The 26,106-nt window shown below is 45.8% G+C and overlaps 1 protein-coding gene and 1 long non-coding RNA gene across 3 annotated transcripts in view; one reads left to right on the top strand and one right to left on the bottom strand.

Annotated features, from left to right (window-relative positions):
- LOC137561594 (uncharacterized) overlaps positions 1 to 19,809 on the bottom strand; it is a 38,679-nt gene extending 18,870 nt beyond the window's left edge. Inside the window, exon 1 of the long non-coding RNA XR_011030065.1 lies at positions 19,702 to 19,809. This is a non-coding gene — a long non-coding RNA (uncharacterized lncRNA). The remainder of the gene's footprint in view (positions 1 to 19,701) is intronic.
- SVOPL (SVOP like) overlaps positions 1 to 26,106 on the top strand; it is a 104,705-nt gene that overhangs the window by 73,569 nt on the left and 5,030 nt on the right. For both annotated transcript variants that reach the window (XM_068272901.1, XM_068272902.1), the window contains 4 exons: positions 12,655 to 12,766; positions 14,063 to 14,144; positions 15,473 to 15,562; positions 19,706 to 19,819. In XM_068272901.1, the coding sequence (XP_068129002.1) occupies positions 12,655 to 12,766; positions 14,063 to 14,144; positions 15,473 to 15,562; positions 19,706 to 19,819 (398 nt within the window). The remainder of the gene's footprint in view (positions 1 to 12,654; positions 12,767 to 14,062; positions 14,145 to 15,472; positions 15,563 to 19,705; positions 19,820 to 26,106) is intronic.

Genomic DNA, 26,106 nt, shown 5'->3' with positions numbered 1-26,106 from the left:
TTGCATCATCATTAAAGTGCAGGAAGCGCAGGATGTCCTCAAAACGTGACCTGGACATGGCAGCAGAGTACATGGGCATGTGATGTATTGGGTGCGTAGACCAATAGGACCGCAATACATTTTTTTTAGTTAGACCCATGTTAAGGAGAAGGCCCAAAAAGATTTTAAATTCAAAAACTGTGACCATTTTCCACCGAAAAGGCTGGGCATGGGAGCTGTTCGGATTGGCGGTGATAAATTGTGTGGCCTCACGGTTGGTCTCTGCCACGACTAAGTCGTAGAGATCCTCGGTGAAGATCAGATGAAAAGCGTCTAGGGCCGATCCTAGATGATCTGTCTCCACCTGGACTCCAGACTGGGCGGTGAAAGGGGGCACTACGGGTGCGGCGGAATTAGGGAACTTCCAATGAGGGTTTGCCAGCACCTCTGGGAGCCTAGGGGTACTACGGGCCCGTGTTTCTGGTGGCTGCGACTGGGGTCTTACTGCACGTACCACCGAACCAGTTTCAACTGCCATGCTGGTGCTCGCCACTTCACCAGGGTCTACGGCAGTACTGGTTTCAAGTCCAGGATGTGCTGCGCTGTTGGTGCTTGCCTCACCATCAAAATCTGGATCAGCGCTAGCACCACTCTGCTGCCCTTGAGGTTGATCCTGCGCAACCTGCGGTCCACTGACATGGGGTCGGGTACGCCTGGCGCTAGCAGGGACCACAACCTCGTCATCAGAACTATCGGTCAGAGAGTCACTGTTCTCTACAGGTTCATATTCTGAGCCGGATTCATCGGATGAGAAGTCCCAATCACTCTCACCCGACTCGGCCATAATACTGTAGGCCTCTTGCAGGGAATACATCTTTTTTTGCCATTTTGGGCTGCTAAATTTAGGGGGTATTCCTCTGAGACCACCCAGGAAAAAAATGCACCTGTCTAGCAAATGGGAGTATTTAAGTAATCAGCTGCGATCGCTCAGTTTTGATTAAAAAAAAAAAATCAAAACTGATCTTTATAACAATAACAATCACAGTGCCGCTGTCAGATGCCAACCAACGAAAACAGCAATTGAAATCACAGGCAATCACAGATGATCAAAAACCAATCACTAATCAATCAATCAATCAATCAATCAATCAGATGTCAAAAATCAGTGCACAGACAATAGATGTCACTCAGACCTCGATCAGAGCTGTGACAGGCGACCAGATATCAATCACAGTGCAGCTGTCAGATGCCAACCAATGTAAACTCACAGGGCAATCACAGATGATCATAAACCAATTACAATGCAATCAATACATCAATCAATCAATCTGATGTTAAAAATCAGTGCACAGGCAATAGATGTCACTCACACGTCACTCAGACCTCGATCAGAGCTGTGACAGGCGACCAGATAACAATCACAGTGCCGCTGTCAGATGCCAACCAACGAAAACAGCAATTGAAATCACAGGCAATCACAGATGATCAAAAACCAATCACTAATCAATCAATCAATCAGATGTCAAAAATCAGTGCACAGACAATAGATGTCACTCAGACCTCGATCAGAGCTGTGACAGGCGACCAGATATCAATCACAGTGGAGCTGTCAGATGCCAACCAATGTAAACTCACAGGGCAATCACAGATGGTCATAAACCAATTACAATGCAATCAATACATCAATCAATCAATCTGATGTTAAAAATCAGTGCACAGGCAATAGATGTCACTCACACGTCACTCAGACCTCGATCAGAAGAGATTCGGGACCAACTCCGCGCTTCTCCTCCTGTATCTGCTCCTGCTGCAGTCTCTGCTCCTGTTGCAGCTCCTCCGGCCAACAATGCGCCAGCTCCAGTATCAGTAGAGGGAGCTGCCTCTCTTCCACCGGAACCCAAGCTACCTTTGCCAGAACGATTCTCGGGAGATCGGTCCAAGTTTCAGTGGTTCCAGAGTGCCTGCCGCCTGCACTTTTCTCTACTACCCCGTACCTTCGTCAATGAAGAGATCAAAGTGGGAGCCGTTATCTCGCTCCTGCAGGCGGAACCTCAGGCATGGGCTCTTCGTCTGATGGAACAGCGGCACCCGGCCCTACAAAGCCTTGACACTTTCTTTGAGGCGATGGCTGAGATCTTTGATGATCCTGGAAGGGCGGCGTCTGCTGAGAATGCGCTCCAGTCCTTGCGACAAGGAAGAAGGCCTGTTGAGGACTACGTGATGGAATTCCGTCGCTGGGAGGCGGACGTCACCTGGAATGATTCCGCCCTGTGTTTTCAATTTCGCCAAGGTCTCTCTGAAGCTCTAAAGGATGAACTGGCCAGAGTTGGAGTACCAGCCACCTTAAAGGAACTCATTCGCCTTTCTATACAGATCGATAGACGGCTGAGGGAGAGACGAGCAGAACGGTCCGGATCAGTCAGACCGGCTTGGAATCTTCCTCCTCCTAAGGCCTTGCCTGCTCCTGTTCCTCCCGCTCCAGCAACATTAGATGAGCCGGAACCCATGCAGATTGGCCTAGCCCGGCCAGCCATTTCTCAAGAAGAGAGACAGCGTCGGAGGTCATCAAACCTTTGCATGTACTGTGGAGCCTCTGGACACTTCCGCAACAATTGCCCCGTTAGACCATCTGGTGAGCCTGAGTTAGTAGTGTGCGCAAGTGGTTTTCCAGTTCCTCCGCTTGCTTCCTCTCATGTCCCTCTTACTCTCTCTTTACAGGGCCCACACGGAGGGACCACAACTATTGAGGCTATAGTGGATTCGGGAGCCTGTTCCTGCTTCTTGGATCTGCAACTGGCACAACAATTACTGCTCCCTGTCCGTCGCAAAACCCAGCCTTTGTCTATCCAGTTGGCTGATGGATCTGCTATTTGCTCCGGCCCTATTACTTCTGAAACTTTACCACTCCTGGTCACCATTCAAGGGGAACATCAAGAATACTTGAGCTTCGACCTCCTGCCCTCTCCTCTGTTCCCTGTCATTCTGGGGATGCCATGGTTGAGGACCCACAATCCTGTCATCAACTGGGTCTCTCGTGAAGTATCTTTTAACTCCAGCTACTGCCTCCGCTCTTGCTTTCCTCGAGCAGGTTCCTTGTTCTGTATGGACTCACCCAAGAAAGACATTGTTCCCTTGGCCTATCACGACTTCTTAGATGTTTTTGATAAGTCCAAAGCAGATGTTCTTCCACCTCATCGCTCTTATGACTGTCCTATTGACCTCCAGCCAGGAGCCCCTATTCCTTTCGGAAGAACCTATCCGCTGTCGGAACCTGAGACGCAGATTCTTAAGGAATACATAGAAGAGAATCTCAAGAAAGGCTTCATTCGGCCTTCTACGTCTCCTGCTGGAGCGGGGATCTTCTTTGTTGAAAAGAAGGACGGTTCTCTCCGTCCCTGCATAGATTACCGGGATCTAAATAAGATTACCGTTAAGAACCGGTATCCTCTCCCACTGATGCCTGACCTGTTTCAGAGACTTGGATCTGCCTGCATCTTCTCCAAGCTTGATTTAAGAGGAGCTTACAATCTGATCAGGATCCGCAAGGGGGACGAGTGGAAGACGGCTTTCCGTTCCCGCTTCGGACACTTCGAGTACCTAGTGATGCCATTCGGCCTATGTAACGCTCCGGCTACATTTCAACATTTTGTTAATGATATCTTCCGAGACTACATCGACAACTTCATGGTGGTCTATCTGGACGACATACTTATCTTCTCATCTTCTCAAGAGGCACATCAGAGTCATGTCAAGAGGGTCTTGGCCCGTCTCCGTACCCATGGACTGTACGCTAAGCCGGAGAAGTGTGAATTCCATAAAACTAATATACAGTTTCTGGGTCTGAAGATCTCCCCGGGAGGGGTGGAAATGGACCCCAGAAGGTTTCAGCTATTCTGGATTGGCCAGTACCTACTGATCGGAAGGCCATACAACGTTTTATCGGGTTCGCCAATTTTTATAGGAGGTTCATAAAAAACTTTCCCCGAATTGTGGCACCCATTACGCAATTGACGAGTACTCGTCAGGCCTTTTGCTGGACTCCAGAAGCCCAATTAGCTTTTGACAAGTTGAAGACTTGCTTCACCTCAGCGCCCATTCTGAAGCATCCCGACCCATCCAAAGCATTCGTCCTGGAAGTGGATGCCTCCGAAGTTGCTATTGGAGCGATCCTATCTCAACGTTTTGGCCCTAAAGCCATTTTACACCCGGTTGCCTTCTTCTCTCGAAAACTGAATTCCTCAGAAAGAAACTATGACGTGGCAGATCGGGAGCTCCTGGCTATCAAGGCGGCTCTCGAAGAGTGGCGCTATTTACTCGAGGGTGCTGAACATCCCATTCTGATACTGACGGATCACAAAAATCTCGAGTATCTCCAGACAGCCAAGAGATTGCGGCCACGTCAGGCCCGGTGGTCACTCTTCTTTGCTCGATTCACCTTTCACCTAACTTACCGTCCAGGATCCAAGAATGTAAAACCGGATGCATTGTCCCGTATGTTCCAGCCTGAATCTGTCTCTGATTCATCCCCAGAGAATATCCTGTCTTCCCAGCATTTCCTGCTCTTACGCTAAAGTCTTCTGGAAGATATTAAACAAGCATCTGCAAGTCTTAGTACTCCTCCCGACTTGCCATCCAAGGAAGGACTTTACTTCTTCCAAGACAGAATCTTTGTTCCCTCTGAGACTCGCCTGGCGATACTCCAAGCCTGCCATGACCATAAACTGGCCGGTCATTTTGGGGCTAACAAGACTCAGGAACTGGTGCAGAGGAACTTCTGGTGGCCCGAATTGCCCAAGGATTGCAAATCATTTGTGACCTCATGTGAAACTTGTGCCCGTTCTAAGACCGTGCGGGGCCGACCTTGGGGTCTTCTGAACCCCCTCTCTGTACCAACACAACCATGGAAGAATATTTCAATGGACTTTGTGGTGGATCTGCCACCTTCAGAAGGGTTCACTACCATTCTGGTCATCATTGACCGTTTCTCCAAGATGGCCCACTTCCTGCCTTTCAAACATATTCCCTCTGCCGCAGAAACAGCTCAGACTTTTGTCAGAGAGATCGTCCGACTCCACGGACTACCTTCAGACATCGTATCCGACCGGGGTACCCAATTTACCTCCAAGTTTTGGCAAGAGCTCTGTAAAGGTCTGGGGATCAGTGTCTCCCTCTCGTCTGGTTATCACCCCCAGTCCAACGGGCAAACAGAAAGGACGAATCAGACCTTGGAGCAATACATTAGATGTTTCACATCTGCCTCTCAAGATGATTGGTACACTCTGTTGGCTACTGCGGAATTTGCCTACAATAACGCCATTCATACCTCTACTCAGCAATCCCCTTTCTTCGTCAATTATGGTTACCATCCTTCATTCTTACCTGGTTTTGATTATACCTCCGTCTGTCCTGGAGCACAAGAAAGAATTTCTGCTATGAAAGACAATCTCAACACCGTTCACACTGCCTTAAAACGAGCCCAGGAGAGGGGAAAAAGGTTTGCGGATCGCCGCCGAAGGGAGAGTCCAGTCTTCACCCCTGGAGATTTAGTCTGGCTGGCTACCTCTAACCTCAAGCTTCGCTGTGCCTCCAAGAAGTTTGCTCCTAGATTCATTGGACCCTTTCCTGTGGCTAAACAGATCAGCCCAGTAACGTTCAAGCTGGCTCTCCCTGCTTCTCTCCGGGTACACCCGGTGTTCCATGTTTCCAATCTGAAGAGGGTAATTCCAAATAACTTTCCTGGCCGTTCCTCGGGTCCACCTCAACCAGTTCTGATTGATGGCCTGGAAGAGTTTGAAGTGGAAAAGATACTGGACAGCAGGAGGATTAGAGGATCTCTTCAGTATCTAATTAAATGGAAGGGATATGGCCTGGAGGAAAACTCATGGGAGCCTGCCCGCAATGTACATGCCCCTAAACTGATCAAGCAATTTCATCAGAGGTTCCCTGACAAGCCTGGTCTTAGGGGCACCCGGAGGTTGCCCCTAGGGGGGGGCAATGTCATACTTACCATCCTGGTCGTCTGCGGGGTTCCCGGGTGCGCTCTCTGGTGCGCACGCGCGGGGGCTCTCTGGGCCTTGTAGTCCCTCATCCAGCCTGGCGTATGGCGTTGCGCGCTACGCGCGTGCGCAAAGTATTTCACGCGCACGCGCCTGCGCGCGCATAGTACCGCATGCGCGCGCATGTGCAAAGTGTTGCGCGCGCATGCGCAAAGTGTTGCGCGCGCTCTGCGCATGGCGCTAATTTTGGTGCCAATGCTTATTATAAAAGCAGCACTGCCCTTTGCTGCAGTGCTGCTCGTTCTGACAGCTTGGCTAGCCTGTCGGTGAACCGTTCTTTCCTGCCTTGCTATTTACCTGATCTGATTTCCTGTTGTGACCTTGGCCTGTGACCCCGACTTCCGCTGATTTCCGCCTGCCCTGACCTTTGGCTCTGCTTCCTGGATTACCACTGTCTGCTGCCTGCCCTGACCCCTGGCTTGTGACCCCGACCTCCGTTGTCTTCTGCCTGCCCCGACCTTTTGGATAGTGACCTCGATCTACGTTGAACTCTGTTTACCTTGGACATCTGGCTTTCATCTGACCACGCTTTCTCCACAACTAGTGTCTCTGTTCTCCCGACCACTCGCTGAGGTAATCCCAGTAGTGACCTGGTAGGGCACTAGGCAGCTAAGTTCCACATCCCCCTCCTGGGGGTGTGGTCCTGCACTCCCCTCAAGGGTGTGTGGGTGAAGACCCGTGGTCACCTAGACTCCACTACTGGGTAACACCTCTTCCTTCGTGGAAAGGTCAACAGGGACTGAAGAGAAGTCCCAGTCAGTCCTAACACATAAACAAAAAGTTACTGTGGCCATCTTGTGGCCAAATAGTAAAACTACACCCTAAAGCATTTTTCATATACAAATACATTAGTTATACACTAAAAATTAACTCATTACCTCCCACACTCCCCATTTATTTTTTTTTGTAATTAAAAAAAAAAATGACAATTAAAAAAAACCAAAACATAAATAGTTACCTTAGGGACTGAACTTTTTAAATATTTATGTCAAGAGGGTATAACACTGTTACTTTATAAACTATGGGCTTCAAACATTGTGATAGGGACATCATTTAAACGGTTTTATAACCGGGACAAATGGGCAAATAAATTTCAATAGCATGCATTATTTAAAAACTATAAAGGCCGAAAACTGAAAAATAATAAAAAATTTTACCACATTTTTTCCTGTTTTCCCATTAAAACACATTTAGAATAAAATAAGTCTTGGCATAATGTCCCACCTAAAGAAAGCCTAATTGGTGGCGAAAAAAACAAGATATAGTTCATTTCATTGCGATAAGAAATGATAAAGTTATAGACGAATGAATGGAAGGAGCGCTAAAAAGGTGAAAATTGCTCTGGTGCTCAAGGGGTAAAACCCCTTAGTTGTGAAGTGGTTAACCACTTCCCGACTGCCCAACGCACAGAGGCGGCTGGGAAGTGGACCCCGCAAGGACCGCCGCATGCACAGAGGCGGTGGTCCTTGTAGGGGCATGGGCGGCGCGATCGCGTAATTCGTGACGCGATCGGCCGCCGGGGACTGGCTCCGCCCACCTCGTGCTGTAACCCGCCGGCCGTTCGGAAGCGCCGGCGGGTTACTAGCACCTGGATCGCCGCATACAAAGTGTATAATACACTTTGTAATGTATACAAAGTGTATTATACAGGCTGCCTCCTGCCCTGGTGGTCCCAGTGTCCGAGGGACCACCAGGGCAGGCTGCAGCCACCCTAGTCTGCACCCAAGCACACTGATTCCCCCCCCCCCCCCTGCCTCCTGATCACCCACAGCACCCCTCAGATCCCCCCCCTGCCCACCCCCCAGACCACTGTTTGCACCCAATCACCCCCCTAATCACCCATCAATCACTCCCTGTCACTATCTGTCAACGCTATTTTTTTTTTTATTCCCTAAACTGCCCCCTGCTCCCTCCTGATCACCCCCCCACCCCGTAGATTCTCCCCAGACACCCCCCCCCCTGTGTACTGTATGCATCCATCCCCCTGATCACCTGTCAATCACCTATCAATCACCTGTCAATCACCCCCTGTCACTGCCACCCATCAATCAGCCCCTAACCTGCCCCTTGCGGGCAATCTGATCACCCACCCACACCAATAGATCGCCCGCAGATCCGACGTCCGATCACCTCCCAAGTGCAGTGTTTACATCTGTTCTCTACCCTAAACACCCACTAATTACCCATCAATCACCCCGTCACTGCTACCTATCAGATTAGACCCCTATCTGCCCCTAGGGCACTCAATCACCTGCCCACACCCTCAGAACGCCCTCAGACCCCAGCCCTGATCACCTCGTCAGTGCATTGTTTGCATCTATTCCCCCTTCTAATCACACCTTGAGACACCCATCAATCACCTCCTGTCACCCCCTAGCACACCTACCCATCAGATCAGGCCCTAATTTGCCCCGTGTGGGCTCCTGATCACTCGGCCAAACCCTCAGATCCCCCTCAGACCCCCTTCCGATCACCTCCCCAGTGCATTGATTGCATCTATTTTCCCCTCTAACCACCCCCTGAGACACCCATCAATCACCTCCTGTCACCCCCCTAGCACTCTTATCCATCAGATCAGGCCCAATACAACCTGTCATCTAAAAGGCCACCCTGCTTATGACCGGTTCCACAAAATTCGCCCCCTCATAGACCACCTGTCATCAAAATTTGCAGATGCTTATACCCCTGAACAGTCATTTTGAGACATTTGGTTTCCAGACTACTCACGGTTTTGGGCCCTTAAAATGCCAGGGCGGTATAGGAACCCCACAAGTGACCCCATTTTAGAAAAAAAAGACACCCCAAGGCATTCGGTTAGGTGTATGACAGGTTCATAGAAGATTTTATTTTTTGTCAAAAGTTAGCGGAAATTGATTTTTATTGTTTTTTTTTTCACAAAGTGTCATTTTTCACTAACTTGTGACAAAAAATAAAATCTTCTATGAACTCGCCATACACCTAACGGAATACCTTAGGGTGTCTTCTTTCTAAAATGGGGTCACTTGTGGGGTTCCTATACTGCCCTGGCATTTTAGGGGCCCTAAACCGTGAGGAGTAGTCTAGAAAACAAATGCCTCAAAATGACCTGTGAATAGGACGTTGAGCCCCTTAGCGCACCTAGGCTGCAAAAAAGTGTCACACATGTGGTACCGCCGTACTCAGGAAAAGTAGTATAATGTGTTTTGGGTTGTATTTTTACACATACCTATGCTGGGTGGGAGAAATCTCTCTGTAAATGGACAATTGTGTGTAAAAAAAAATCAAACAATTGTCATTTACAGAGATATTTCTCCCACCCAGCATGGGTATGTGTAAAAATACACCCCCAAACACATTATACTACTTCTCCTGAGTACGGCGGTACCACATGTGTGGCACTTTTTTACACCCTAAGTACTCTAAGGGGCCCAAAGTCCAATGAGTACCTTTAGGATTTCACAGGTCATTTTGCGACATTTGGTTTCAAGACTACTCCTCACGGTTTAGGGCCCCTAAAATGCCAGGGCAGTATAGGAACCCCACAAATGACCCCATTCTAGAAAGAAGACACCCAAAGGTATTCCGTTAGGAGTATGGTGAGTTCATAGATTATTTTAACGTGGTTAAAGTTGCACAACGTGCCCCTAACGCAGTGCATGTAGGTTATGAAATTGGACGTTATTTTGCACTGCGATTTTGTGTCTCTTGGTGCGCCGTTTTCGTCGCATACTGATGGAACGAAAACGGCGCATGCATCACATAAAAAAAAAAAAACATTACTGAGCATGTGCAACACACTTTGTATTGGTGTGTGTTAGTCTGCGTTATAATTTTTTATAACGTGCGACTTTAACGTCCCACTGTGAAAGAGGCCTGAGGCCTGGAACCCACTGCAAAATGCTATCACTAATCGCAACCGCTAGCATTTTTGTATGAGCGTTTTGTAAGCAATTTCATGAGCGATTTTGGTAGCGTTTTTAGTGTCAGCTTTTTGCCAGCGATTGGCGTTTTTATTTCTGATTGGTTCTTTCAATTAATTTAAATATTTTTACAGTGTGCAGTCATTTCAAAACGCTAGCAAAATGGCTCTGTGCATGTTTTGATGAGTTATTACACCAGCATTTATATACTTTACATTGCAGATATGCTAACGCTAAATGCAAAAAATGCTGCATGTCCTGCATTTTGCGATTTAGTAATCGCAATCACTCCAGTGGAATTTGGCCCACCCATTAACATTAGCTAAGCGTTTAAAGCCAATGGTTACCAGTTCAAAAATAAAAAAGTCAGATACTCACCTAAGGAGAGGGAAGGCCCGGTCCTAATGAGCCTTCCCTCTCCTCTCCCGGTGCCCTCGGTGCTGCGCTGGCTCCCCCGTTCGCGTCCGCCGCCACAGGGACTTCGGAGGTCTTCGGGAGCTCTCGGACTTCTGAAGACGGGCCGCTCCATATTACGCACGCGCGAGTGCGTCATAGAGGGCGCTCGCGCATGCGTAGTATGGAGCGGCCCGTTTTCGGGAGCCCGAGTGCTCCCGAAGGCTTCCGAAAGCTCCCTTCGACTGCGGAAGTGGCAGTATTTGACCGAACTGGTCGAATATTGCTACGGGGGATCCTGCGCGGGACCGAGCACCGGGAGAGGAGAGGGAAGGCTCATTAGGACCGAGCATTCCCTCTCCTTAGGTGAGTATCTGACTTTTTTATTTTTGAACTGGTAAACATTCACTTTAAGGAAATCGCTAGCAGTTAGAATTGCTCCCTAAAAGCTCAGACCTTTTGGTAAGAAAGCATGAGCACCTTCAATATCAGTACCTTCAATATCCTAGTTGATGTCTGAGTAGTTGAAGTCAGCCATAACAATGACCTCACTTTTACTTGCAGCTTTTTCAATCTGCTTTAGTATTTGCAGTTCTACAGTATTATGGATATGTGGGGGCCTATGGCACACCCCAATAAGCAATTGGCAACTTATTTCCCCCATGAAATATTTATCCAACCCAATTCCATATCTTCAAAATTTTCATCCAGTTCTTCTGGAAGCTGTAAAATAATTTTTAACAAAGAGGCAAATTCCTATACGCTTTCTCGCTGCTCTATCCTTCCTAAACACATTGTAACCCTCTAAGGCACTATTCACATCAGCAAACACGGATGGCCGTGTGTTTGGAACACAACGCATAGGAATGCACGCCATCCGCGTTTGTATGCGTTGCATGCCAGATCCCATTCACTGAAGTGAATGGGTCAGCCACGCGTTTTGGGGAAAAAATGCGTGCAGCATGCGTTCCCGGACCGCACTGGTCCGGAACGCATACAGTGTGAACATCAGACAGTGCAGTCTATGCACTGTTTGATGTCGTGCGTGTTGGCCTCCTGCACGCGTTCCCGAAACGCGGATGGAAATGCGTGCAGTGTGAACAGGGCCTAAGTTTGCCATTCAGTCATGGGTTTCGTCAATCCATGTCTCCCTTATTCCCACAATCGGCCTTTGTTAATCAAAACTAACTCTAGTTTGTCCATTCCATTTGCAAGGCTCCTAGCATTAATCTCCATACTTTATATTTTTTCCAACAAATTTTCCAATTTCAGTTACATTTAATGGACCACGTGAAGGTTTAACTAAAACCTTAAACTTAACACTGTCCCCACCCCTCTCTCCATCCCATATAATGCTAGGCTTTCCCTGACTTTTTACCTTAGCTTGTCCACATATTGAGACTTTACCGTCCTTTCTCCTCTCAGATCCTAGTTTTAAATCTCCTCCAACCTTCTAACCATCTTCTTCCTCCGTGCAGTTGCACCCTCCTGATTTAGGTGCACCCCATCCTTACAGTAGAACCTGTAACCAAATGCAAAGTCTGCTCAGCTATCCAGGAGCCCAAACCCCTCCTTCCTGCACCAAATTCTCAGCCACTTATTTAACTCCCTTAGCTCTCTGTCTCTCCAGTGTACTGTGGCACGTGGCACTATTTAGGAAAACACCACCTTGCAGGTCCTTGCTTTAAGTTTATCTCCTAATACCGTACATCCTTTTATGAGGACCTCCCACTAACTTTGTCATTGCTACGAATGTGTACCATGACAGCCGGGTCTTCCCCAGCCCACCCAATCATTTGTTAATTCAATCCACTATATGTGGAAGCCAAGCACCAGGGAGACAACACACTGTATGGCGGTCATGGTTCTTTCCACGGATTACCCTATCTGTGCAACGCATTTAGGAGCTTTTGTTTTTATTGTTGTCTGTGGCCCTGTTGGGGAGCTTTTCTCTCACACCTCATTCATGTTCAAAGTGACATGAGGACAGGAATTTGGTCATTCTTTTATAGAGAAATAAGCAGAAATATTTCTTTTCTAGAAGACCCTGTTCAGGTTTTTATACCTTTCTCACTACCTGGACCAGTGACCTCCAGGATCAGATCACAACCACATCAGAATTATGAGAGATATTTGGAAACAGAGGAAAAGAGAGGAAATCTCCATAGTATAGTACAAATAGTGATAACAACTTCCTAATCCTTCCCCTACTGTCCAAAACTGGAAAAAATGGGTGGCAGTTGAGCTTTGTCTTCCCTGAAGATGTTTTACATGTAGATCATGCAGAACACAGTTGTATGTTGATATACTGTTCTTTCTCATTTTAGTAAATCCCTTAAATATTCTGGGTATTAATCTGCTTGGTCGGTGCTGGACGCTCGGCATCACCATGACAACTACTGGGATCTTCTTCTTGCTCCTGAACATTTGTATGTCTAAGTAAGTCGAATAGCATCATCCTCCTCTAATGTGACCAAGCAGAGCACATCAAGGTCCAACATTTCCTGTGCTCAGTATTATGGTGCCCATACACGGTACAATAAAAATGTTTAATTTTTCCATTTATTCAACCAAAACGATTGAATTGAATGAAAGTTTAAATGAATCTTTTTTTTTTTTTTCGATCAAGAAAAAATAATTGATTATACCGTTTTTTCAATAAAAATCCGATCGGACATGTTGGTAAAATCTATATATTTGATGTAATGGAATAATTAAACAAAATTATCTAACAAAAAAAAAAGAGAAAAAATTGTACCAGGTATGGGCACCATTAGGGATGATCAATGAGATGTAAATATTTCCGAGTTCATGCAAGATTATGTAAATGTTTATGCAAATATACAGTATGCACCTTGAAAATGGACTAATCATGTTCCACCCAGGTTTAAATTGATTGGTCCATTTTCAAGCTGCATATATTTGCATAAATATTTACATAATTATGTATGAACTTGGAAATATTTGCATCTCATTGGTCATCCCTACTCACTAGGTGTCCAGTATTGCTGGGTTTATTATCTTCAGCAGTTCATTTTGTAGCAACATTTGAGATTGAATACTGTGTTTTCAGATCTTCATATCAATGGAATTTCTGGATAGCACTTACTGCATATTTCAATCATTATTTCCTTTCCCTGCAGCCCAGTGCAGTGTGCTATCTCTAAGAAAATAATACTTGCTTATGCTGGGAACACACAATGCAATTTCCAGCCTGATCAGTGGGAATCGAGGAATTATGTCCAATCTATTTTCGATCGAAAAAGGGATCGATTTTGCGAAGTTATCATTGGAAAATCGATCTTGTTATCAATCAGGAGCAGATTGGTCATGTACACATGGTACAACTTCCCATCCGATCATCCGTTGATCAGACAGGAAATTGCATTAGGTGTTCCCTGCATTAGATGGGCCCAAGAAAATCTAAGCACAGGGATGAGGAGGACAAAGAAAAAAGTGATAGAGACGGGCTCCACTCTTTCACTTTTCCAAGATGGCTACACCCATACATTTGCAGGGTGCACAATTTGGAGGACTCAACAGCATGGAAAAACCTACAGAAGAATATTGTATATCTAAACTGATATTAAATGTACATGGTTTCCATATAAGTGATTTATAAACTAAGCATGTATTTTAAAAGTATGTATGCAAATGTACAAGTATGAAGAAATGGTTTAGGTTCTGGAATTTGCATCTTCATTGTTCTGTTTTGTTTTATTTTCCATTTCTCAGCACTGGCCTTATTGGGATTCTGTTCTGTCTCAGAGCTCTGGTATCTGCAAACTTCAACACCATCTACATATACACAGCAGAGGTGAGAACAGGTGACAATGTACAGGGACAGACATAACAGAGGTAAGGGAGAGCGACAGTGTACAGGGACACACATAACACTGGTGAGGAAACATAACAGTGTACAGGGACAGACAACACAGGTGAGGAAAAGTGACAATGTACAGGGGCAGACATAACAGAGGTGAGAAAAAATTGACAATGTACAGGAACAGACATAGCAGAGGTGAGAAAAATGACAGTGTACAGGAACAGAGGTAAGGGAGTAAAAGTGTACAAGGACAGACATAACAGAGGTAAGAGAGAGTGACAGTGTACAGGGACAGACGTAATGGCCCATACTCACGGGCTACAATTGTCGCCGCAACACGCGGCGCGCGCGTGTTTTGCGGCAACAGGTCGCCCGTGAGTATGCGCCGTAGCACGGGCGCGCACCCCGAACTGTCGCCCATCGCTGATGTCGCCAGGCGATTGGCACGGTCAATCGCCTGGCGGCAACTGTCGCTAGTCCGCGTGAGTACGCGGACTAGCGACAGCAACCTCCATTGAGGTATGCGGAGCTTCCGGCGGGGGGAGGAGGAACGTCGGCGACAGCTTCCGTCGCGCCGCTGGTCCCTCTTCCGCGTATGTACGCGGAGGGACCTGGCGAGGAGCTGTCGCCGGCCTGTCGCCCACACGCTCACGTGTGCTGGCGACAGGCCACTTTTGCAGCCCGTGAGTACGGGCCATAACAGAAGTGTGAAAAAGTAACAGAATATAGGGACACACATAACAGAGGTGATGAAGTAACAGTGTGCAGGGATAGACATAACACAAGTGAGGTACTGTTACAGGAAATACTTTAACACAGGTGAGGCACACAGGGGCAGACATAACAGAGGTGAGAAAAAGTGTCAATGTACAGGAACAGACATGACATAGAGGTGAGCAAAATGACAGTGTACAGGAACAGATGTAACAGAGGTAAGGAAGAGTGACAATGTACAGGGACAGACTTAACAGAGGTGAGGAAGAGTGACAGTGTACAGTGACAAATATAATATAGGGAAGGAAAAGTGTACAGGGACAGGCAGAAGAATCCAAAAGTAGGAGGGAGCCCCTGGTCATGGGTGCAGATCTGGGAACTCAAGAGAACAGCGATCTCACCACCACCCTTTCTAAGAGATAGCAGACGCCAGCATTGGGTCGAGTCCCTGAGTGTAGTATGTGTGCAGAGCTGGAAACTGAGGAGTACCGAGATTTCACTACAAGAGTCCCCAAGAGATAGAAGAATTTAATATGAGAAGCGGAAATATCTGGTGATGAGAGAGCTGTACTGCATAATAGCTGTGTCTTCACTGTGTCCTGCAGGTTTACCCAACTGTGATGAGAGCGATTGGAATGGGCACAAGTGGGTCACTGTGCCGCATAGGAGCCATGGCTGCCCCATTCATAGCCCAGGTGAGAGATGCTGGATTTATTGTGCTCTTAAAGCTCCTGACAAGTCTTACATTTATTCAACTAACTCCCCCCCCCCCCCCTCCCTCTAGTCCAGCAAGTTATGTATACATGATAATAACACTCATAAGAGCCTTTATCTTGAAGAAAATAGCAGTGGTCTAAGGACCATGGCTCCTCCATGTACTCCTCCCCAAGGTCCCGAGTCACCTGGGGTTTTGGGAGAAACATAGCAGAGGCAAATTATCTTATAGAGGTCAGTGGGTCAGTGGAGGGGGGTTGCACATCCAGCGGGGGGGGGGGGGGGGGGGGGGGTACAGGTCCCACAATGCATTGCAGGAGTCTGACAGCCACAGTCATGACTCATAAAGGCAAATGCATTGTGGGACTTGTAGTTCCGTAATAGCTGGAGGGCTGAGTTTGCCCATGCCTGGGTAAGTTATTAAAGAGTGAGTCTTGACAAAGAGTTTCAACTCCAACCATTGCAGGTTATGAGTTAACCGTGAGTTCAACTACATTTCAGGTAACAAAGCAGTGCAACCTCCAGGGCCGGTTCTCTCATGCGGCAAGGTGAAATATTTGCATCAGGCGGCAGAGATTACAGGGGCCGCATTTTTGTACTGTGTTCACACTAATAGCATGTAGTCAAATTAGGAAGAGAACGAGCCTCACAGACTCACAGCCAGCCAGTGTGCTATTCTGCAGAATGTCATGTGAGAACATTAACTGAAGCAGAGTAAATTGTTAGGTGCTGTGCGATCATTCCAAATCGGGTGGGGGCGCATCCTCACAAGTTTGCCTCAGGCAGCAAAAAAATCTAGAACTGGCCCTGCCAACCTCACACAGCCATTATTTCTCCTATGTAAGCAGTGATAGCCCTTTTCCACTACCAGCACTTTGCGATCTGATTCCGATGGCTTGCAGATTACAAAACGCAAGGTACAGTTAAAACTGAAGGAAACCTATTGCAAATGTTTCCATTAGTGCGATCCGTTCGCAATGTAATTTTCTACTGAGCACAATCCCCACCCTACTTCATTTTTTGATCTTCCATACTTTGTATGGGAGCTCAGAAAAATCACATGGCAATCGCACTGCTAGGCAATTTGGTGCACGATTCAGCAATTCTAAATATTTTCATGCTTTTCTTTTTTTTTTTTTTTTTTTTTACCCAGGGCAAAATTGCAAATGCACCAGTGCACACCCAAAAGGTCGCACCTGATTGCGGTAGTGGAAATTAGGAAAAATTGTGATTGCATTGCAACACAATTGCGTTTTGTAGTGGAAAAGAGCCCATATTCACAGTTCTCACTTTGACTAAAACAATCCACTGTATGAATAAGTGGAAAGGCTTTGTCTCTGCCAAGAACCTGCAATTCATTGCTGATATGAATAGTGACCATATGTTGAATAATGAATGGTCATTTGTACTTCAGATGATGGTGAAGCCAAGTCATAATTGACCTTTAAAAACTCTCAAATAGAATGCTGGTGTTCCCTTTACCAGCTGTTTACAAAAAGGGGTCACGCCATATAGTGGAAAATTTCAGTCTTCTCTCCCCACAAGCAGATGGCTAAAGGAAATGACACCTTCAGATAGCTTTAAAGAGTAACTGTCAGGCTGCAAAAGCTAATTTAAACCTCTATTCTCCTGTGTTAAACAGTTTAGAAGCAAGCCAAAAAGGCAATACTGAAGTTAAAAATCTCTCTTACTTTTGATGTGTGCTGACAGCAAGGCTCTGTATTCCCAAGCTCTTAAAAGGACGAGAGGCCGCATAACATACAGCAAAGCATTCTGGGGCCCTCCCCTCGGCTGCTAGTGAGACGTTACAGGGTCAAGTTACAACAGCATGTAACTCAGTCCAGCGCACAGCACTGATAAATCTCCGGGCAGAGTACACTGCAGGAGTCCGCTATTGTTCCTAGCCACATAGCTAATTAATATTCACTGCACAGTAGTGTTATTCAGTACGAGCTTTTCTGTGAGTGGAATCATCAGGAAGCAGGCAGGACATGACGACACAATTGGCTTCATAGGAGACAGACAAACATGGAACCTGCCATGAGCTGTCAGGAGCATCAATCTCTGCATATACTATATAAAAATTCTGTGAAATCCAAACGTGGACAGTGAAATGCATATGTAATGTAAGTACAGCCAATCTTTAGCTACTGATATATGTGTTTATTTTCTCTGAGACCCTATACCTAACAGCTCCTCTCTAAAGGGTCTCAGACAATTGTATGGCAGAGAATCATAGATGCAGGCCAGTAGTTCCCAAGCAAGGGAGACTTAGCAGAGGCATGAACAATAAAACTGCAAAGGCCTGAACCACATGCTGAAATGTCTCCATTTGGTGAACTTTGAGTTGCACATGAAAGCAAATCTGCAATCCTTTTGTTATCCAATATCAGCACTCTGAGGCCTCTTTCCCACAGGAAGCTGAATTGTAGCCTCCCATCTGCCAGCAACCAAGCACCTTCTGCTTGCAAGTTCATGCAACCAAATGGCAGCATTTGTAACCCCAAACATTTGACATGCAATGCACTTACCCTGCAGCAAGAAACCACATGTTGCATCTGAGTGCAGCCTCCATGAGAGGAATGCCACCCAGCTGCCCATGCCAAGCACTTCCCAGCATCTTGCAGGTTAGTTTTACTGCCTGCTGCTGCCCCCATAAAACAGGCCTAAAGAATACAGAAGCGCAGTACACACTTGCATCCACAGACTACATCTACTGCATCTTCGCCAGGAAGTTGAAAATGTGGCAGCAGCATTCTCTTGCTGGAGATGATGGATCCCATAAATGAATAAGTATAGACTGTCACTTCTACCTCCCCCCCCCCCCACTCCATTACGAACCTACCTTATGGGTAGGTTTATTTTAAACTTTTTTAACTACAGGAGCTAGGTTGCCTTTAATGGAGGTCTATGATGGAAACTGTAATGTTTGAAAAATACTGTCCCTATGTATACATAAACAGAAGATGTGCACTTGTGTGTTATGTATTTTGTCACTTGAAGTAGGTATTATTCTGATGCCTCCGACCAGGTTTTTGTATAATCAATCTTCTCATGGAGAATTCTCAAGTCTCCTCTTTTTTTTTACAAAAGACAATCTTGGTATAGTTTGGCATATTTGTATAGATTATTGTCAGGGTGTGCTTTTAAAAGATTAAAAGAGACATTGAGACTGCCCCATGAGGAGGAGAACTAGTTTAGAACATGTCAGTGAGAGTTTCAGCGTTGTGAGATTAATAGGAACTGCAAGAGACATTGAATATTATACTGTGGGACAGATGTGCATACAGTATGAATATGTACATGTTTTAAACATTAGTTTTCATCATAGGATTATTAACTGTAAATGGAGCACTAACATTTGTACAGTGCTTTTCTCCTGTTGGACTCAAAGCGCTCAAGAGCTGCAGCCACTAAGGGTGCACTCAAGGGGTCACCCTGAGGTGTTATTCAGTAAGAAATCCTTGGGCAAGACTTCGTAAGTACTGACCCTAGCCAGAATTCGAACCTTGGTCTAACATGTCAAAGTGACTCCTACCCTTCACCAGCAGGCACTTAGATTGTTGGACGCTGTGGTGGAAAATCTCAGTGTAGGGTGAGGCTGAGTGAACAGTCAACACCGTTCTTCCTGACAAACTGTTCCTAGCCCAATCAACTAGTATGGTCGCTTTTTAGCTGAGAATCGCAGCACAGTTTTCTCTTCATGGGAAGCCATTGGGAGGAAATACCAGCACAACAATTGCCAAAGGTTTTCAGTAGAGGTTAACAAAGTTATAATTATTACAACTTTCATGAAAATGGCATGCAGCTTCAAATGAAACTTCCTGTCCATTTTGATTGGCCCAACTTCTGCAAAGCTGCAAAGAATTTGAATGCAAGCCAGAATTATTTGCATCTCAGTTGTCAGAAGAACCTTAGGTTTCCTATCAGCAGTCAGTGCTACGTAGATGCTGAGTGAGTGGCCACAGGTACCTGCCTTCCTAACATCTGCAGACTAAAGCAGAAAGTCTATGTCTACCTTAGAGGAATAATTTATTGATGTCTCTATGTGTAACTATATGATGTCTGGATAGTAAGAAAGTTACCAGAGAGATCTAAATATTGCAAAATTGTTGCTCACCTAGGTCTTACTGAGTGCTTCTATTGTGGGTGCCCTCTGCCTGTTTGCAGCAGTCTGCTTCATCTGCGCTGTTTCAGCATTCACTCTGCCCATTGAGACTAAAGGCCGAGCACTGCAGGTAAGATCAACGCTGGAATAGAATACATAGATGTAATTATTAATACTCTGCTTTGCGTACATGTACAAAGGGCAGCGGAGATGACCACTAGTAGAATATCGATAAAATTGCTGATATTTTACTACTTAATTCCGATAGTAAAATATTGATAATCTTTACCAATATTTTCCTACGACCTAACCTAACCCTACTCTCACACAGAACCCTCCCTCTACTGATGCATAACCTTAAGATCCCCTTGTGGTGCCTAACCTAAAAGATGCAGTAGTAAGCAATGTTGCTATTTTTGCAGATGACACAAAATTGTGCAGAATCATCAACTCTCAGGAAGATAGGGACATACTGCAACAGGATCTGGATAGGATGGCTATATGGGTACAGAAATGGCAGATGAAATACAATGTTGAAAAATGTAAAGTCATGCATTTTGGTCGTACCAATGGTCTAGCACCATACAAAATAAATGGGATAAAGTTGGGGACATCAAACTTGGAGAATGACTGGAGTACTCATTGACAACAAGTTAAATAATCGTACTCAATGCCAAGCCGCTGCAGCTAAAGCTAACAAAATTTTGGGATGCATTAAAAGGGAAATAAAAACTTCAGATGCTAGCATAATATTGCCCCTGTTTAACTCTCTAGTAAGGCCACATCTGGAATATCGAATTCAGTTCTGGGCACCACATTACAGGAAAGATATTACAGTTTTAGAGCAGGTGCAGAGACGAGCAACAAAATTGATACGTGGGATGGAAGGTCTCAATTACCAAGAAAGGTTAGATAAACTGGGTTTATTTAGTCTAAAGAAAAGACACCTTAGAGGGAATCTAATTAACATGTATAAATACGTCAGAGGGCAATATAAAAGCTTGGCGGATGAGCTTTTTGTCCCTAGGCCTTCTCAAAGGACTAGAGGACATGATCTGCGCATGGAGGAAAACGTTTTAGCCATTTATTTAGGAAAGGGTTCTTTACAGTAAGAGTTATTAAGATGTGGAATGCATTGCCACAGGAAGTAGTTATGGCAAATTCTATACCTGCATTTAAAGGGGGCTTAGATGCTTTCCTTGCATTGAAAGACATCCATGGCTACAATTACTAGGAAAGCCCAATGATGTTGATCCAGGATTTTATCTGATTGCCATCTGGTGTCGGGAAGGATTTTTTTCCCTTTTGGGGCTAAATGGACCATGCCTTGTAAGGGTTTTCCGCCTTCCTCTGGATCAACAGGGATATATGAGGGAGCATCATAACACACTTCAACAAATTTGGTCTATGCACTTCTCGTTTTGGTAATAAAGAGTGAAAAAGTTTTATTGCACATATATAATTCTCAAAGTTTCTCTCTAAACAGAGCCAGCCACAGTACATATATTAAAATAATTTTCTGCGCAGAAAGCAATAAAAACCACATGGGGCCATCAATTTCCGGTTGTTACTTAGGCTATACTTGCTTACAGGGACGGCGATCATCCAGATTCAAAACGTCCCTGCAGTCAAGCATCCACCTCCTAGTGTCACACTCGTACACACATGCTGGTACATATATGAGGGAGCAGGCTGGTGTTGTACTTTGTTCTCTGGTTGAACTTGATGGACGTATGTCTTTTTTCAACCTAAGTAACTATGTAACCTTAACATTCAGTCCCCAGTGGTGTCTAGCCTTAACCCCTAGGGAACCCCCAGCAGTAAAGACTTTGCTTCCTAATCTCCGGAATTTTGCCAGTGTAGGCCACAATGTTAGCTAAAATAGAGGCTTAGCAGGCGCCGGCAATTTGCATAGCGGGTGGCCCCAGTACCTGCTATTTTATCAAGCACATCCGAGCACCCAAATTGCCATTTACAGCCATTAATCTAAGCTTTTAACATTGCTGGCTATGACCGCACTGTTTTCAACAGGGAGCTTCCGGCTCCTTTTTACCTGCTGCGCTCTGCATTACATCGTATCTCTCCAATGCAAATTCTCTCAATATCTACCATTATCATGAAGGAGGCGACAGTGCTAACCACTACACCATCCTGCTGCCCAAATAATTTGGACTTGCAAAATTGCTAATTTTCTATGCAAATATATGCACCTTTAAAACGGACAAGTCCCACCAAGGTTTAAATTAATCGGTCCATTTTCAAGCCGAATATTTTTGAATGCAGAATTTGCATTATCCTACATGAAGTTGGAATTATTTGCATCTCTTTGTTCATTCCTAGTCACTATATGAAAGTGTCTGAGGTAGACATGTACTCTTGTCACTTCAGCCTTCAATTTGTTTCACCTTATGCATCCGAGCATCTTTCACCTCCCATTCATTCGCCAATAACTTTATCACTGCTTATCACAAGGAAATGATCTATATCTTGTTTTTTTCTATCATCAATTAGGATTTCTTTGGGTAGTACATTATACTAAGAATTATTTTATTCTAAATGCATTTTAACAGGAAAATTAAGAAAAAAATTGAAAAAAATTATTATCTCTCAGTTTTTGGCCACTATAGTTATAAATAATACATGCTACCATAATTAAAACCCACATATTTTATTTGCGCATTTGTCCGGGTTATTACACTGTATAAATTATGTCCCTATCCCTATATGTGGCACCAATATTCTATTTGGAAATGAAGGTGCATTTTTTCAGTTTTGCATCCGTCACTATTTACAAGCCCATCATTTAAAAATTAACAATAGGACCTCTTTGACAGTAGGACGTTGTGTTGTGATGCAACGTTAAAGTCTCAATGCAAATTACAGCGTAATGCCCCAAAAAAAGTCACAACGCAACCTAATGCCCCGTTATGGTCGTATATAGTAAAGCATACAGGCAATGAGAAGTATGTTTCCAAGTCATTACTGAGCATGTGCAAACAGTCCAACGCAGCTAATAATGTGTATAACGCACTGCAAGCAGTACTTTCACTTAACGTGCAGCGTTAGACACCAACGCAACGTGTGCACTGTAAATGGGACATTGATTTTTTCATTGCAGTGAGTTATTCTGCGTTAAATGTTGTTTTAGCGTGCGACTTTAACATCGCACTGTGAAAGAGGCCTAATATACCTTCTTGACATACGTATTAAAAAAAAGTTCAGTACCTAAGGTAACTATGTATTTTTTTTTTTATTGTGTAATTTTTATTTTCTTTACAAAAAACTTTTTGGGGTAACTATTGCGGAGTGTGGGGAGGTAAGGGGTTCGTTTTAAATGTGAAAAAATAAGAAAATGTTTGTACATGTAATTTTACTATTTGGCCACAAGATGTCCTCTCACATATCTTCCGTATTTGTAGTATTACTACGCAAAATGGAAACAATGCGTGGACGTGAAAGTATGGGCTTTGTGAAAGACGGAGCCGTCTCGTAGACGGCATCGGTCTTTCATACGGGGACATAGATCAATGAATGGGAACTGTGTTCCCATTCATTGATCTCCGTGCTAATGGCCAGCGGCGGGAGAGCACGCAATTGACCATGGCGACTAGCGGCAGCATTTTGGACGTAGCAGCTACGCCCAAAATGCTAAAGTAGTTTATGTCCAGCTGGCTCCTAAACAGGCATAGGCTGGTAAATTCGATTACAACAAAGGATTGTGCAGAAGTGTTATCTGATAAGCTAGGCTGGCTTCAGCATGTAGCATTGTAGTGTCCTACATAAAGCCCTCCCCTTGCAGGTTCATCTTTAACTATGACTAAGGGCAGATTGTAAGCCCGACACGCGTCAGTTGAACCTTGTGATTTTACAATAACTGCCATGTGGAATTTCTGAATAAAAATACCAGCATTTCTCCACCACTGCTTGGCTTGCGGATCCTTTTGTGCATATCTTTGGACTGGCTTGGCTTCCCAGATCCTGCACCCATTGGTCGAACTGGTAGGGGGTTTGAGCGTTTTGATTTCTACAATTTGTAGCATTGTAGTGTGTTGTGTTGGTGGTATAATGGTTAGGATCAGGGGCGGACTGACAACTCATGGGGCCCCCGGGCAATAGGAGATTATGGAGCCCCCATACCAGTGTTTCCCACCTTTCACGTTATATTTTTACAGACTAAAATATAATCATTTATTGACAACAGTAAATATGTTATATTGAGATATTGTACACCGCCAAAAAATGGGTGTGGTCACGCAACAGAATGTGGGCTTGGTCATGGGTGGGGCAAAATATACATGACCTTAGCAGTGGTGTAAAAGGTCTGCCTGGGAAGTCTGAACTCTGCCATAGTGTTTCCCCCCAAAATACATGTAATCTGACAGCATTTCACCAAAAATCCATGCAATTTGGCAGAGGTTCCTCCAAAATACAGATAATATGGCAGTCGTTCCCCCAAAATAGACATTATCTGGCAGCAGCGGTTCCCCCAAATACACATAATTTGGCAGCGGATGACCAAAAATACATGTAGCAGCAGTGGTTCCCCCAAAATACACAGAATCTGGAAGCAGCAGTTCCCCCATTATACACAATCTGGCAGCGGTTCCCCAAAAATACACATAATCTGGCAGCTGTTTCTCAAAATACACTTAATCTGGCAGCAGCAGTTCCCCAAAAATAGTAAATCTGGCAGCAGTTCCCCCAAAATAGGTGCCCCCAGTATAGGTAACCAGGTCAAAAGGTATCCCCAGTGGAAGTATCCAGGTCTATAGGTTTTCCCAGTGCAGGTATCCAGGTCTATAGGTGTCCCCAGTATAAGTAGCCTAATCTACAGGTGTCCCTAGAATAGATAACCAGGTCTATAGATGTCCCCATTTAAGATAGCCAGGTCTATAGATGTCCCCAGTTAAGATAGCCAGGTCTATAGGTGTCTCCTGTATAGATAGCCAGGTCTTTAGGTGTCCCCAGTATATGTAGCCAGGTGTATAGGTGTCCCCAGTATAGCCAGGTCTATAGGTGCCCCCAGTATAAGCAGCCAGGTGTATAGGTGCCCCCAGTATATGCAGCCAGGTGTATAGGTGCCCCCAGTATATGCAGCCAGGTGTATAGGTGCCCCCAGTATATGCAGTCAGATGTATATGTCTCCCCAGTTTAGCCAGGTGTATAGGTCTCCCCAGTATAGCCAGGTGTATAGGTCTCCCCAGTATATGCAGCCAGGTGTATAGGTGCCCCCAGTATATGCAGTCAGATGTATAGGTCTCCCCAGTATAGCCAGGTGTATAGGTCTCCCCAGTATAGCCAGGTGTATAGGTCTCCCCAACATATGCAGCCAGGTGTATAGGTGTCCCCAGTATAGCCAGGTTTATAGGTGCCCCCGGTATATGTAGCTAGGTCTATAAGTGCCCCCAGTATATGTAGTCAGGTGTATAAGTGCCCCCAGTATATGCAGCCAGGTGTATAGGTCTCCCCAGTATATGCAGCCAGGTGTATAGGTCTCCCCAGTATAAGCAGCCAGGCTTGTAGGTGTCTCCAGGAGGGGAGACAGCCAGTGAAGGAGGGCGATGGGCATAGCAGCGGAGAAGGGGGGGAAGTTCCCCCCCCCCTTCTCTCACCTTGGGGCCCCCCTTCCTGGCTCTCCCCTCCAGAATCTGTAATGTGTCGGACAGCTGGAAGCGGCTGACAGCAGGCGGAGACTTACCGCTGTTCAGCCACCGGAGGCATCGCTGATCTGTGTGCAGCTAGTCTGGGCTTCTCAAGCCCACACTAGCTGCACACAGATCAGCGATCCCTCCGGTGGCTGAACAGCGTCTCCGCCCGCTGTCAGCCGCTTCCAGCTGTCCGACACATTACAGATTACGGAGGGGAGAGCCAGGAAGGGGGGCCCCAAGGTGAGAGAAGGGGGGGGGGGAACTTCCCCCCTTCTCCGCTGCTATGCCCACCGCCCTCCTTCACTGGCTGTCTCCCCTCCTGCTCAGGGTTCTGTGGCGGGTGGCGGGCCCCCCCTGACCACGGGCCCTCGGTCCGTGCCCGAGTGCCCTAATGGTCAGTCCGCCCCTGGTTAGGATAGCAGCCTACCAAGCGGTAGGCCTGGGTTCGATTCCTGGCCAATGTATGTAAGTTGGCTTTTGACATCCTACAAATCCCTAAGCAAGCCCATTTTTCTCTTGGATATTTCATAATGGTACATGCTAGGCTGGCTTCAGCATGTAGTGTTGGTGGTGGTATAGCAGTGAGGAGAGCTGCCTACCAAGTACTAGACCTGGGTTTGATTCCCAGCCAATGTATGTAAGCTGGCTTTTGAAATCCTACAATTCCCTGGAAGACAAGATCCTCCACCTCCGGAGGGGGAAGGAGGGAGGAAATATGGAAGTCTGTTGAGCAGAAATTCTTCTTATTAGGCAGAAATCAGTTCGGTGG

The sequence above is a fragment of the Hyperolius riggenbachi genome, chromosome 3 (genome assembly GCF_040937935.1).
Source record: "Hyperolius riggenbachi isolate aHypRig1 chromosome 3, aHypRig1.pri, whole genome shotgun sequence".
NCBI classification, from domain to species: domain Eukaryota; kingdom Metazoa; phylum Chordata; class Amphibia; order Anura; family Hyperoliidae; genus Hyperolius; species Hyperolius riggenbachi.
This window is presented reverse-complemented; position numbering and strand designations above follow the sequence as displayed.